The following is a 15169-nucleotide window of genomic DNA, read 5'->3' as shown; positions in this document are numbered from 1 at the left end:
ATCAGCCTCCTCTGTTCATGTTTCAGCCAAGGGGGAAGAGGATAGGGGAAGTAGAGAAGATATTTATTCTCATTAAGAGCATGGCCAAACAGTGTGCATATCACTTCTGTGCATGCCCATTGGGCAGAACTTAGCCATGGGGCCACACCTAGCTGCAGGACACACAGAGAATGCAGTCTTTAACTGGAAGTCATGTTACTACAAGGAAGTAGGGGATGTCGGTCTGAGGAAGAACTGCTGTTCTCTGCTTGATGGTTTGCTGCTGAAGGTTTTTGTTTTGTTTTTGTTTTGAACCTGGGTCTTCTGTGCTTCAAAGGCTGAAATTTTGAGTCTCAGACTCTTCTATCTAGAGGTCTCATGACCATGGCGTGGTCCATGGACCAGCAGCTTCAGATTCATTCAGGGACTTGTGAGAAACACAGAATCTCAGGCCTCTTTCTTGACCAGCAGAGTCAGCATTTGCTTTTACCAGACCTGGGACCCAGGGGAGGCAGACACTGTTGGTCTGAGGAACACTTTGGAGTAGCAGGTGTCCACGTCACTGCATTTCACACTTTCCTGTGCACACAGATCACCCAGGGCCTTGTAAAAATGCAGATTCTGATTGATCAGTTCTGGGGAGGGGCCTGACAGGTTGCATTGCCACCAACTCCCAGGCAGTGCTGGTGCTCCTGGCCCATGAAGTACTCTTGGAGCAGCAGGGGTGTAGAGTCTCCAAGGTCCCTGACAGCATTGAGCAGTATCTCAGAGCTGCTATAACCAGTTGCCACCAAACAGAGGGCTTAAAACAAGGGGAATTCTATTCCTTCGCCATTCTGGGGCCCAGAAATCTGAAATTAAGGTGTCTGCAGGGCCATGCTTTCTCTGAAGCCTCTTGGGAGAGTTTGTCCTGGTGTGGCCAGAAATCCTTGGTGTTCCTTGGTTTTAGCCACATGACTCCAGTCTCTGCCTCTGTCACCAGGTGCTGTTGTCCTTGAGCTGTCCATGTGCCTCTTTTCCCTTTCTTAAGAATCATCATCATATCAGATTAAGGGACATCCTACATCTCTTATCACACTAAGGGCCTCCTACACATCCTCATGGAGGTCTTAATTATATCTACAAAGACCCTATTTCCAAATAAGGTTACATTCCCAGGGACCAAGGCTTGGGTCTTCCAGAGATAGTTCAGCCTACAACAGTCCCCTTTACTCTCTCATGCTGGCTCCTCTGGAAACCCACCCTGGGGCTCTAACCTGACTCTTCCTTCTGTGCTGCCCAGATGTGAATGAGTGTGCAGATACCACCACGTGCCCAGCTTATGCAAAATGCACTGACACTTTGGATAGTTACTACTGCACTTGCAAACGAGGTTTTCTACCCAGCAATGGAGTGAAGCAATTTAAGGGCCCAGGAGTGACATGCATAGGTAAGTACATGCAACCTTGAAACCCTCCAGCATTTTGTAGGAAAACAGGTGGAAGCTGGTGGGGTAGTGGATGTAGGTACTCTTTCTTTTCTCCCAAACATTATTTACTCCCTCTCTCCTTCCCTGACCATTTTTTCCTTTCTTTTTCTATAATGACAACAATTCCTGCTCTAAAACTTCCAATGATTCAGAGCTGGCATTAGGATGGAAATAAAAGTAAAAACCATGCTATTTGTTTATATGCAGAAATAGCGGCTGCTTTCATTTTGGGAGAACTCCTTTTTATTGCCTCTCCATGCAGAAAACAAAAATTTCTAACATTCACTGAGTACCTGGTCCCCTGTGGAGGGCTCTCTGTGCATTTTTTTTAAAGATTTCATTTATTTATTCATGACACATGCACACACACACACACACAGAGAGAGAGAGAGAGAGAGAGAGGCATAGACATAGACAGAGGGAAAAGCAGGCTCCATGCAGGGAGCCCGATGTGGGACTAGATCCAGGTAATCCACGTTCTCGCCCTGGGCCAAAGCAAGGCGCTCAATCACAGGGCCACCCAGGTGTCTTCCATGTGTATTTTTACATGAAACTGAGTGCAGGCATCATGATAATCTCCGGTGTACAGATGAGGAAACTGCTTGGAGCCCCAAAATGATGCATTCATGGTCATGTGGTTGAACTGGCCTCCAAATCCACATCTTGCAGAATCTAACAGCAATCTCTGAATCATGTCATCTAGTTGTAAGCTGTTGGGGGAAGGTATTTACCCTCTCTAAGCCTCAATGTTCCCATCTGTAGAGTGACTATAGAATAATAACTACGTCAAAGGATTTTGGGAAAATTAAATGCAGTCACGTATGCTATGGGCATATGCAAGAAGTATCACTAACATAAGTCGTATGAATTGAAATAGTTCCTAGAAGGAGTGAGGTTCTTTATCTGCATTTCTTCCTTTTAGATCTTGATTCTCCCCTCAACAGTCAATATCTGACTGTCACCTCTGAATATAACCAGCAGTCCAAGCCAACTTTTTTATGCCAGGGACCAAATAGTAAATATTGTGGAGGTTGCAAGCCATAGGATCTGTCTCAGAAACTTTAATACCCCAGTTGTAGTGGGAAAGCAGCCATATATGATATGGCTTTTTCCCAATAAATGAGTGATGTGGCTGTACCAATAAAACTATTTATACAAACAGGCAGTGGACTGGATTTGCCTCACAAGCTAGTTTGCTGGGCTCTGAAGAAGATAATTGGTTTCTATTGTTGTAGTTCCCTTGGAGCCCCCAAATATTCTTTATTTTGGAGTTACAATTTATGGGTTATTCAGTAAGCTTCAGTAGTCCTGATGGGCCTTTGTTTCAAACTTTGGATTCAAATCAACATTCCCCATCTAGCAAAGTATGTATCCCACAGCAAGGATTTCATCCACTTTATCCTGTGTGGTGCCTGATATCTAGTGAGTAGTCAGGTGATATTTGTGGAACGAAGGAACACATACCTTATTCTTTATGTCAACCCCAGATTTAATCAGCCTTTATCACTTGTTCCTAATGTTTTACTACTTCACAGAAAGGTGGAACGAACATTCCTGAGGTTTGATCCTGATGTACAGTGGCAGCTCCAGATTTCTGTGTAGGAGAGGCCCAGTTTTCTGGGAGAGGCTATAAGAGACTCACCTTGAAGCTGTATTTGCATGCCATGGATGTTACCAGGGTTTAGGATGACTTGGCAGAGCAGGGCTGAAGGAGACTTGGGGCTGGACCACCCCACCGTACCACGACTGCACAATTTTATGGGCCTTCCACTGAGTAAATTGCTCTCTGGGCTTTTTAAGTTCTTTTTAAGCTGCTTCTTTTTAATCTACTGCTGAGTAGCAGAACACCCGCCAACTTAGTACATCCAAACAAGGGCAATCGTTTATTTTGCTCATGGATATATCTGTCATTTTGGTTGAGTTTGGTGACGTGACTTGTCTCTGTTCCATGCAGTGTCAGCTGAGTTGGCTCAAGTGGGGGCTGGAGGATCCACTTGAAAGAGAACACACTCACATGGCTGCTCAGCTGGTGCTGGCCTTGGGCTGTCTGCCCCTCAGGGCTGAGGGCTGGAGCTCTGGTTCTTCTTCTCATAAGTTGTTTTCTCATGGCTGGTTGGGCTTCCTCACAGTATGGTGGCCAAGTTCCGAGAGAACAAGGAGGAAGTGCATGGTATCTTTATGACTTAGTGTTACCACCCTCATAGTCCCATCATGCTCAGATACAAGGGGGGGAGTGGATACAGACTCCACTGCTTGCTGGATGGACTACAAATACACATAGAATGAAGGGCATACAGCATGGCAGACATCACTTCTGTTATCTTGAAAAACAATGTGCTACACAAGATAAGGCAATTTTGTAACTCCACCTCTTTCTGGATCCAGATATAGATGAGTGTTCTCAAAGCCCCCCACCATGTGGTCCCAACTCAGTCTGTGAAAACATTTTGGGGAGGTACAAGTGCAGCTGTTGGCCTGGTTTCTCTTCTCCCACTGGAAATGACTGGATCCTGGGAAATCCAGGTCGTTTCATCTGCACAGGTAATGCTCTCAGGCATGGGTCTCTGGGGGACAGTGACCTCTCTTGAGCTGGGTACGTGTGCCTCTTACCTTAGACACACCATCTTGTGTCTGCTCACTCTCCTCCACTGCTCCTCAGACATCAATGAATGCCTCTCCAGTGGGGTCTGCCAAGAGCATGCTGAGTGTATCAACACCTTGGGAAGCTACAAGTGCAGATGCCAGGTTGGATTCATCACTCACAACTCCATCTGTGAAGGTATGGAGGTCCTGCTTTTCTTTATTTACCTACTTAATCCATTGGGAACCACCTCCGTTGATGATCATGTGAGGTAGGGATTATGATCTTCCATTTGGGGATGAGGAAATTAAGGCTCAGAGTATTGAAGTGACTTCTCCAAGGACACACAGCTGTTCACTAGAAGAGCCAGGATTTGAAGTCTTGCTGAGGCCTACCTTGAGACAAGCAGTGGGTCTGGCAGTACTTGTGAGTAATATAGGGATCTATCCCTGCAGTGATACCCTTTCAGGTGATTCTGGCAATGCTTGGAGGCATTTTCTGAGTGCCACAACTGGTATTGTTCAAGGGCATTGTGGGTGCTACTGTGATCTAGTGAGGAGAGGCCAGAGATGCTGCTAAATACTCTGCAATGCATGGAACAGCTTTTCTACACCCATAAATAATCTGGTCCCAGATGCCAGTAGTTGTGAGGTAGAGAATCTCTGTCCTAGGAGGTGTTCAGACTCAAATTTCAGAATTTTTTCTAAGAAGTATTGGACTCAAGACCTGACAGTTATTTTCGACTCCCCAAACCCCCACACCCCTCCATATTTAGCAGTCATCATATCTTAGGGAATTTACCTGCTAAATATGTCTTAACTCCCTCCATCTTCCCCATCCTGGTTTGGGGTCAACTATTATTTTAGCAACCTCCTCACTGGGCTTTTCTTTCCTCCAGTCTTGTTTCCTTGAATCCATCCTCCAAACTGCAGCCAGAATATTCACACAAGATACAAGGGCTCCATCTTCCTGAGTTGGTGCAGTCTAGCGTTATCCATGCTCACTGGTAGAGAGGGTGACTCCATCAAGCAAGGCACGGAGTGACCAAGCCCTTATCACATACCCTTGGCTTGGAGTGAGAAATACTGGAAATCCTTTCTAATTTTTCTGATCCATTCATAGCGGCTAGATACTGCTGAGTAACAACTGAAGGTCTGTGGCTAGAAAAATACCATCTGTTTAGCTTTCTATTCTGTGCATTGGAAGTTTGGGTTAGGCTCTGAGGGTCAGTTCTTTGGGTCTCTCATAGGCTTGTTCATATGTCTGTGGGCAGCTTTGGGTCAGCTTGGTTCAACTCATCTGGGCTGCCTCCCACGTCACTAGGGTTTTCTGGGATAATCCCCCTCTTGTCAACTTTCTCTCTCATTCTTCCTTAGGCTAGTATTGTGCTTGTTCATATGGAAGAAGCAAGGTGCCCAGAGTATGAGCAGAAGCAAATATGCCTCTAAAAGTCTAAGTTTCGAACTGACACCACATAATTTTTTTGCTGCATTCTATTGACCAGTACAAGTATAGGCCAGCTAGATTCAAGATGTGGGGAAGCAAGCTCCACATCTTAAAAGAGGAGTGGCAAAGTCACATCTCAGTGCACCATCTGCATCCCATGGTGTAGGCACAGGAAAGAGTCAAGGAGGATAACCATTTCTATGGTCATTATGCTTTGGAGCTATTTGCCACCCTCTGCTTGTATTGTTGAGCCAGAATTTAGTCTCATGCCTGAGCACCTAGTATATGCCAGACACTAATCTAGGGATGGTGGATACAGCAGTGAATAACAGAGGAAAAGCTATTTGTTCTCCTGGAGCTCATCACTTAGTGTTGGGTAGATAGATGGTAACATAAATACATGAACATATCATGTGCCAAGAATACTTGAAGGAAATAAAGATAAATAAGGCAGGAAAGGTGGATATGGAGAGAGAGCTGGAGGTGAGTTTCTACTTTTTAATAGAGTGGTAAGGAAAGGCTATGCTGGGAAACTGGTATTTGAGAAAAGATGTGAAGGGCATGGTGGAGTGAATATTGGATTTCTGGTGATTGGTGTTCCAGGAGGAGGAAACAGCAGGTACAGAGGCCTGGAGGCTGGATCCCAGAAAGCGTTAAGCTTTTCCATTCTTGTACCCATTGTCCTCCCAAAAACCTGATGCTGTCAGTGTATTTTATACCCATTTTACAGATGAGGAAATTGAGTCTCTGTGGTGGAGGCTCTGTGGTGGAGCAACTCTCCCATGGTCAAATAGATAGGAAGTAGGGGAGTCATGATCTACACTGTGCTGAGTGTGACTTCACACCCTGTGCTCTAACCATCATGCAATTTCAGCCTCCAAATGAGGCTGCAATGTCCAGCAACCCAGCATGGGGGCTTGCATAGGGCTAGCATGGACTTAATCCTCAAATTCCCAGATTCTGACTCAAGACAGTCTGGGGAGATGTCTCATTCTTGAGCCTCTTCCCAGGCCTAAGAAGCCTGAAAACTTCCCTTTTCTTCTTTTAAGGGCACTAATCCTATTATCAGATCTCATCTTAATCCAATCATCTTACAAGGGCCCATGTCCAAACACCATCCCACTGAATGTTAGGGCTTTACCATATGAATTTGGGGAGACCTAACTGAGTCCATGGCCCCCTGGAACACACAATGAACAGGCACAGAACCAGGCTTTGAGCCCAACCTGTCCATGCTCTCTATGCCTCCAGTTAGATGCCTCTCAATTATTATTACTGATGATGTAGTGATTTCCTTGGAAAGGAATTGAGATGTATTAAGGACAGAGTGGGGCAAGTGGGTTCAGGCCTGAGGGAGCAGAGAAGGAGACTTCATGAACCTACTGGTAGTCAATGAATCTAGATCAGGAATGACTAAGGGATTAGAAGAGAAAGATGAGCTAGGTGAGCTTAGGTGGGACCAGACTCTTGATGTCTGCCGTGTTCTAATGAGGAGCTTGGATTTTATCCCAAGCTTCTAGAGAGCCTCATCTGGAGACTTGTGTGGGTCACAGACATGCGTTTTTGCACTTCCTTTCAGCAATGTTTAAGAGGATGTGAGCAGATCCCAGGAGACTCACTGGCTCCAGGCAGGGTGGGGCTGTGCACTGCCAAGGCCTTGGCATGCTTCATCCTTTTGACTTAGACCACTTTTCTGCTTAGATGTGGACAAATGTGCCAGGAACTCAACTCTTTGTGGCCTCAACTCTGTCTTTACCTACATCCTAGGAGAATAGAATTGTTCCTGCCTGCTCGGCCTTTACCTCCCTCCTTATTTTTTCCCCCAGGACATTCTATTCCATATATCCTCTATGGCTCAGAACCCCCAGAGGGAGAGGTAACTCCTTATTGTTGAGGTGACCTGGCATCAACCAGTATTAGTTGCCAGGTTTCCTCAACTTTGCCACTATTGACATTTTGAGCTAGATAATTCCTTTTTTGTATTCAAATTCAATTAGCCAACATATAGTACATCTTAGTTTCAGATGTAGTGTTACATGTGTCACTTGTGTATAATAACACCTAGTGCTCATCACATGAGGTGCCCTCCTTAATGCCTATCACCCAATTACCCCATCCTGCCAACAACAACAGCTCTGGTTGTTTCCCAGAGTTAAGAGTCTCCCATGGCTTTTCTCCCTCTCTGATGACTTCTCACTGTTTTCCCTCCCTTCCCCAGTGATCCTCTGTGCTAGATAGCTCTGTGTGGTGGAGGGCTGTCCTGGGCGCTATAGGATATTTGGCAATATCTGTGGTTTCTACCCACTAGATCACAGTAGTACACCCTCTAACCCTGGCCCAGTCAAACAACCAAAGATGTCTACAGATATTGTCCATGTCCCCTGGCAGGGGTACAGGGGGCAAGCCTCCCTCAGTTGAGAATCATTAGCTTAACATAAAAGAATTTCTGACTCTCATTACCATCCAATATAGACATACCTGGCCAGTGGGCAGCTTTTCTCCACATGGTGATAAGGGATCCATTTTCCTCACATCTGTTGGTTTCTATATCACTTCTGACTTTGGAATCACTGGTTCAGCCAGTGGTGAGAAAAGAGACAGAAGGGACATCTACTTTGTACCACCTTGGTCCAGAAGTAACAAACGTCATACTCGCTCCCCTTCTCTAAATGAAAACCAGTCACATGGCCCCATGTAGATGCAGAGATTTCTGGGAAATGTCCTTGCTTGGGACACCATGTCTTAGGGACAACTCCATGCCTTGGAAATGTGACTTTTGTAGGATTGCTAGCCACCTGCCTCATGCCCATTCTCTACCCTACAGATATTGATGAGTGCCTTCACTTGTGCCCTTCCTTTTTAAAAAGATTTTATTTATTCGTTCATGATAGACACAGACACACACAGAGAGGCAAGCAGAGGGAGAAGCCGGCTCCCTAGGGGAAGCCTGTTGTGGGACTTGATCCCAGGACCCCAGGTTCATGACCTGAGCCAAAAGCAGATGCTCAACCTCTGAGCCATCCAGGTGCCCTCACATGTGCCCTTTCCAATGCAACTTGCACCAACAGCTCTGGGAGCTACTTTTGTACCTGCTCTCTTGGCTTTACACCAAGCAATGGACAGTTGAGCTTCACAGACCAAGAAGTCAAATGTAGAGGTGAAATGAGGGTTTGCTGAACATCCTTGGAAAGACATATCTCTTGGTTCTTCTGGGTTGTTTGATATTCTAAGTTCTTTGCAGATATTGATGAATGCTCCCAAGATCCATCACCATGTGGCCCCAATTCTGTCTGCACCAATACCCTGGGCTCCTACAGCTGTAGCTGCCTTGAGGGCTTTCGTCCTAATGCAGGAGGCTCCTTGAACTTCACCTGCAAAAGTAAGCATCTCCTTGTGTCCCTTAGTAGTGGAATCTGTGTCTTGGTTTGGTTGTGAAATCCTCAATCTTTGCAAACTCTGGATCTTCCTCTTACTCTTACCTCATCTACAATTCTTTCTTTTCTAATGCATTTGTTCCCTCATTAATTATATCAATGAATAAATTATTCTTGGGGCATCTACTAATTAATTAGTCATCAGGCCCCAGCACTAGAAACTGAGGATTTAATCCTGGATATATTGGACATGAAATATACCTTCATGTAGTTTATAGTCTAGGGAAGGAGCAGAGAGCACACACATAATTATTTAGTAAGCACAATCAGTGTGACTCCACAAAAATTATACTGTGCTTCAATGTGAGTAATGAGATATTTGATATACTCTGGGCTAGTGATATTTAAGCTGAAGCTTGAAGGAAGAGTAGGAATTATCCAGACAAACGGTGGAGATCTCAGTGTGCCAGGTTGTGGCATGTGCAAAGGCTCTGAGGCTAAGGCAGAAAGAGGGCTAGGGGAAATGGCATTAGGTGTATCTGAGAATGTGGGCTGAGGTCAGTTCCTGCAGGAACTGGTGAGCCATGTGAAGAATTTTAGAGGTTTTTTTTTTTTCTTGTTGAGAACAGTGAAGAACTGTGAAAGGTTTAAGTTTTTAAATTTGTGGATGACTTGATACATTAAAAATAGGGGTAGTTTCTATGGAGGCAATGAAGTGTCATTATAAAATGGGTACATCTGAGGCCCTTACCAACACGAGAACTAGAACATTATCAATGCCATGTGTTTCCTGCATGTTCCTTCCCCATTATTAGATCTCCGTTTTGTCTTCCTCAGAGGGGACTACTTGAAACTTTTTGTTTATAATGCCCCTACTTAAAAAATGCCCCCCATGAATGTTTCTTTAAACATTACTTTGCTTGGTTTTGTTTGTTTTGGAGCAATATAAAAATGGCATTGTGCTCTGTATAGTCTTTTCTGACTTGCTCTTTTCACTCAGTATCCTGCTTCTCAGAGTCCCTGATGTTTCAGTGTGTAGCTGTGGTTTGCTCATTTCCACGGTCATATAATATGGTAATGGATGGATTTGAAGCAGGGGGTAATGAAATCAGACTTGTCTTTTAATCATAGCTTGCTGTGGTTGAGCTTTAATTTGGTTGCTTTTGGTTTTTCCTAGGGATTCCCTTCAAGTGTAAAGAAGATGTGATACCAGACAATGAGTGGGTCCAGCTATGCCAAGTGGGAGCAGCAGTAGAGCGTGAACACGTAAGTATTGTTGAAAGTTCCTAGCTTGAGTTTCCTAGAAGAACTTCTAGAAGTTCCTAGAAGCCACTCAGGTAGGATGTTGTTTTGCAGCTTTAACAAAGACCAAAATAATGGTGACCTAAATTGTATAGCAGTTTATTTCTCTCCTTGTAACAACCTGAGTGTCAACTGTGGAGAGTTGATATGATGGCTCCGTAGATGCTCTGCCATCATCAACAGAAGCCTCCCACTTTGTGGTCCAAGATGGCTGCTCCGGACCCTGCCATCACATCTGCATTTTGGCTGGTGGACAGGGGGGAGAGGGAAGTGAAAGGCATAGTTCTTTTCTTTAAAAGTATAACCCAGTGTCACTTCTGCTTATATCTGACTTCAAGGAAAGATGAGAAGGGAAGACATTTGTCTATCTTAAACTTGGGAGCTCTTTTACTGAAAGAAGAAAGGATGCTAGAGTCTCCTTACCAGTGAGAGTGCTGGTACTATGTCTGCATGGTGTGGGAGGGGTGATTCACAGTCCCAGAGCCAGGCAAAGAGGAATTTGGATGTCTTGATGCTCTAATGAAGTTGTTTTGGGGACTAAAGCCTCCATGATTATGTTCAGGAATTGATGTCATGATTTTTGATATGAGTTTATAAATTAGCTTTGGAATTCCCATGCACTTTGGACCACTGCTGTTGTTTTGTGAATAAGTTGTGGTGAGGAAGATCTCTCTGTATCCCTCAGTTTGTCTCTTCTGGATATTTCATATAAATGTAATCATGCAGTACATGATGTGTGTGTGTGTGTGTGTGTGTGTGTGTGTGGCTTCTCTCACTGAGCACAGTACTTTCAAGGTTCACCACGTTGTACCAAGTGTCCATGCTTTACTCCTTTTTGTGGCTGAATAATATTCCATTTGGACCACTAGGGTTGTTTTTTTTTCCCACGCATTCCGCCATCTTTGACCCCTCTAAGTAATTTTGCTGTTTCTTTGCATTTGTTTCTTTTATTCATTGAAGAGAGAGGTGGCTCCAATTCTGCTCAAATGGTGAGTTTCTATTTTCCCGAGAATTCTAGAGCCTCTTGGACACCTTAGGAGCCCATATGGTGGGCTGGACGGCCAATTTGTATACTTGACATGCTGAGGGATTGATGGATCAGTGCTCACACATTCTCCTCCTCTGGGGCACAGGGTTCCTTCTGCACACTAATGAATGCCACCTTCAACGTTCTGGACGATGCCTGTGAAAACAGAAACACCGTGGTTTCTCTGAAGGTAACAGCAAAGTCTTTGTAATTGTGTTTCAAGCTTCGAATAACATGGGGGACACTTTGGGCACAGAAGGTCCTTTTTCTAATTAATGGGTTGAGTTAACATTTAATTTGTTATATAGTTGTAAGGTTTTAAAATTTAACATACAGGGGGATCCCTGGGTGGCGCAGCGGTTTAGCACCTGCCTTTGGCCCAGGGCGCGATCCTGGAGACTCGGGATCGAATCCCACATCGGGCTCCCTGCACGGAGCCTGCTTCTCCCTCTGCCTGTGTCTCTGCCTCTCTCTCTCTCTCTCTCTCTCTCTGTGACTATCATAAATAAATAAAAATTAAAAAAAAATAAATAAAATTTAACATACAGTTAAATTTCCCTTCTCTGTCTAGTTTGATGACTTTTATTACCTAAATAGATTCCTATGTAGCCACCACAATCAGAACATAGATGATAGGTGATTTTGCCACCACAATCAGAACATAGAACAGTTTCTTTTCCTCCCTTGGGCTTCCCCTTTATTGTCAGATGCTCCCTCCACCACCAGCCCCTGTAAATCCCCAACTCTTCTCTGTCATTAGAATTTTGTCTTTTCAAGAATGTTATATAAATAAAATCACACAGGATGTGGCTTCTTTCACTCAGCATAATGCCTTTGTGATCAAGAGTTCCAATTCTTATTTTTTAAATAACTGTTAGTGACACTGTCTACATTCACAGCGTTGTGTAACTACCACCAGCATCCCCCCAAAAGGAAACTTATGCCCATGAAGCAGCTGTTCCTCATTCCTCCCTCCCCCAGCCCCTGGCAACCATTCATCTGCTTTCTAACTTTGTAGACATACCTGTTCTGGATGTGTTATGAAAAGGAGTCCTACAAAATATAGTCTTTTGTGTCTGGCTTCTTACTCTGAGTGTAATATATATATTTTTAATAATAAATTTATTTTTATTGGTGTAATATTTTTAAGGTTCAACCACATTAAAGTACATGTGGGTGCTATCCCACTTTATGGATGTACCACAGTTTATCCATTCATCTGGGAAAAACATCTGAGTTAAAAAAAAAAACAAAAAACATCTGAGTTGTTTCCACTTAACCATCTCCCCTTTCTCCTGGCCCCATCTCAACTTTGGGCAATTATCAGTAGAGCTGCTATAAACATTCACATAGTGTTTGTGGGTCTGCATGTCTATCTGGGGTATGTGTCCCAAATTTTTCATTCCTCCATGATAAATATCTAAAGCTGGGATTACTTGTTGATTGCAATGGTAGATTTTTTTTAAAGATTTTATTTATTCATGATAGGGAGAGAGAGAGAGAGAGAGGCAGAGATACAGGCAGAGGGAGAAGCAGGCTCCATGCAGGGAGCCCGATGTGGGACTTGATCCCTGGTCTCCAGGATCGCGTCCTGGGCCAAAGGTAGGTGCTAAACCGCTGCACCACTCAGGGATCCCCCTGCAATGGTAGATTTTAAGCCTAGTTTTTTTTTTAAGACTTAACAACTTAGCTATTGTTAATTTATTAATAAATTTGGTTGGTTTCGTACTAAAATAAGAATAATACTTTCATTTGTAATTTGACTTAAAATTAATTTATTGGTATAACACATTTATTCATCAAGTGTACATTCACTAATAGGGTTTTCAGATTAAATTTCCATAAGTGATGAGTCATTTTTACAAATTTCGTTAGATTCCCTCATTTTAGACTATGTTTACAAATATTCTTATTTCCCTCCAAATTTCAAATACCTACTGAGAAAGATTTACAAACCTAAAAGGTGAAGTTGCTGTGCCTTCAAGGGAATATAAGTCCAAATAATAAAATGTATAAATGTAATAATTTAGATTTTTTAAATGTTCAAACCCATTTATCAGCAGCTGTGTTCTCTTACACGGTTCATATTAAATACACATTTATCACACATCTAATTGTTTTGGCAGTGAAATCACGTGGATAATCAGTTAGCTTCTCTAATGTGTCAAATTATTCTAAACGCTTTCAACCACCACTTTCCAGATTATGCCAAAGATCATAAAACCTTCAAAATTGAAAGTTAGCACAATGAAGTCTTAATTTGCCTATCGATTCTTTACTTTCCCAAAGAAATAAAATAATGTTTGCAGGTGAAAATAGATTTCACATTTCAAAGGGAGTTTTAATGAGGTCTCCTTAGCCATAAAATTGAGGACCACATTTTTGCAGGATGATTCCACCTGAGATTTTTCTGTGTTGGTGGGGAGGGACCCCAAACTCATACTTGCACTTGAGATATGGCTACAGAATTCAATGCATCCTGTTTCTCCAGAATGAACATCTCTCAAGTTGTACCCTCACCAGTTTTCCCTGAAATTCTTTTCATGATTTTTTAAAAAGGATTTATTATGCTGAGTGAAATAAGCCAATCAGAGAAGGACAATTATCATATAGTTTCACTCCTACATGGAATATAAAAAATAGTGAAAGGGATTATAAGGGAAAGGAGGGGAACTAAGTGGGAAAAATTAGAGAGGGAGACAAACCATGAGAGACTCCTAACTCTGGGAAACAAAGGGTTGCAGAAGGGGAGCTAAGTGGGGGAATGTGGTAGCTGGGTGAGGGGCACTGAGGAGGGCACTTGATGGGAGGAGCACTGGGTGTTATACTGTATGTTGGCAAACTGAATTTAAATTAAAAAAACAGAATTTGAATGTCAAGAAAGGAGTTCACTGAGTAAAACTGATATATATAACCGTTCTTTTATTATGAGCTGCATACTATCCCACAATTTGATTCCATCATCATTTATTTAGCCAATCTGTTGGACATTTAGACTTTCTAACTTCTTACTATCATAAGCCATGCTGAAATAAATATCACTGGACAAGGTCCTTACACAATTTTTAAGCATTTCTGGAAGGATTAATTCCAGGAGGGGAAATTACTGGGTCAGAGGTATATGCAAGCAATAGTATTACAGGTGCTGATTTAAAGCTATACCGTTTTTGCATCCCAGGGGGATTTGGGGATCAGGGAAAGGAAGCTGAATAGATGCCCTTTTAATTCTTCATTGGCCTAGACTATGAACCCACTCTCTTGAGAGAGAGAGAGAGGGAGGAAGAAGAGAGAGAGAGAGAGAGAGAGAATGAGAAGGAGGAAGAGAGAGGGAGGGAGAGAGTAGGAGCGGGGAGAAAGAGAGGGAACAGCTGCTGTTTCAGGGGTAGGGGAAGAGGGTGCGAGTACATAGTGTGCAAACACGTTTCCTTGCAGAGTACGGTCGAGAGCTTTGCCTCTGTGCTCGAACAAACATCCACATCCAACTTCACCAAAGAAGAGACATCCGTTTTGGCCACTGTGGTCCTGGAGAGTGTGAAAAGCACCACCCTGGCAGCTTTCCTGAAACCCTCGGCAAATGTCAGTCAGACTATTCAGACAGAACAATTAGGTAAGATGGCAAGGTTACACCTGGGTGCTGATGGAGGGAGGGGGGCTTGGGCGATGCAATTCTCCATGGCTTTCCCATATCCCATTTCCCCAACTGTTTCAAACCTCTGAACTCACAGAAAAGCCAGTTCAAGGATATTAACAACATCTTCCATTTACTGAGTGCTTCACATTGAGTTAAGAGTGTTGCCAGGTATGGTTTGGAGTGTGTCATTGATTCAACAACTATCCGAGTCCCACAATAAGCAAACATCTAGTGTACAAGATATAGATAGTGCTATTGACAAAAATACAGCAGGCTAAGTCAGCCAGAGAGGGCCAAGCTTGGGGGGAGCATTGCTAGCTTTCATGGTGTAGCCAGAGGGTTAGGACCGTTGCTTTCCATC

The 15169-nt window shown here is 43.5% G+C and overlaps 1 protein-coding gene across 2 annotated transcripts in view; it reads left to right on the top strand.

Moving 5' to 3' along the window:
* The window catches only part of ADGRE1 (adhesion G protein-coupled receptor E1), a 61755-nt gene that overhangs the window by 29580 nt on the left and 17006 nt on the right, over positions 1–15169 (top strand). For both annotated transcript variants that reach the window (XM_077860213.1, XM_077860214.1), the window contains 7 exons: positions 1262–1408; positions 3833–3988; positions 4107–4226; positions 8716–8853; positions 10026–10114; positions 11284–11367; positions 14610–14784. In XM_077860213.1, coding sequence (XP_077716339.1) covers positions 1262–1408; positions 3833–3988; positions 4107–4226; positions 8716–8853; positions 10026–10114; positions 11284–11367; positions 14610–14784 — 909 coding nt within the window. The remainder of the gene's footprint in view (positions 1–1261; positions 1409–3832; positions 3989–4106; positions 4227–8715; positions 8854–10025; positions 10115–11283; positions 11368–14609; positions 14785–15169) is intronic.

This window comes from Canis aureus, chromosome 19, assembly GCF_053574225.1.
Source record: "Canis aureus isolate CA01 chromosome 19, VMU_Caureus_v.1.0, whole genome shotgun sequence".
In the NCBI taxonomy this organism is placed as follows: domain Eukaryota; kingdom Metazoa; phylum Chordata; class Mammalia; order Carnivora; family Canidae; genus Canis; species Canis aureus.
Note: the sequence above shows the minus strand (reverse complement) of the source record. Positions and strands in the feature narration are given on the sequence as shown.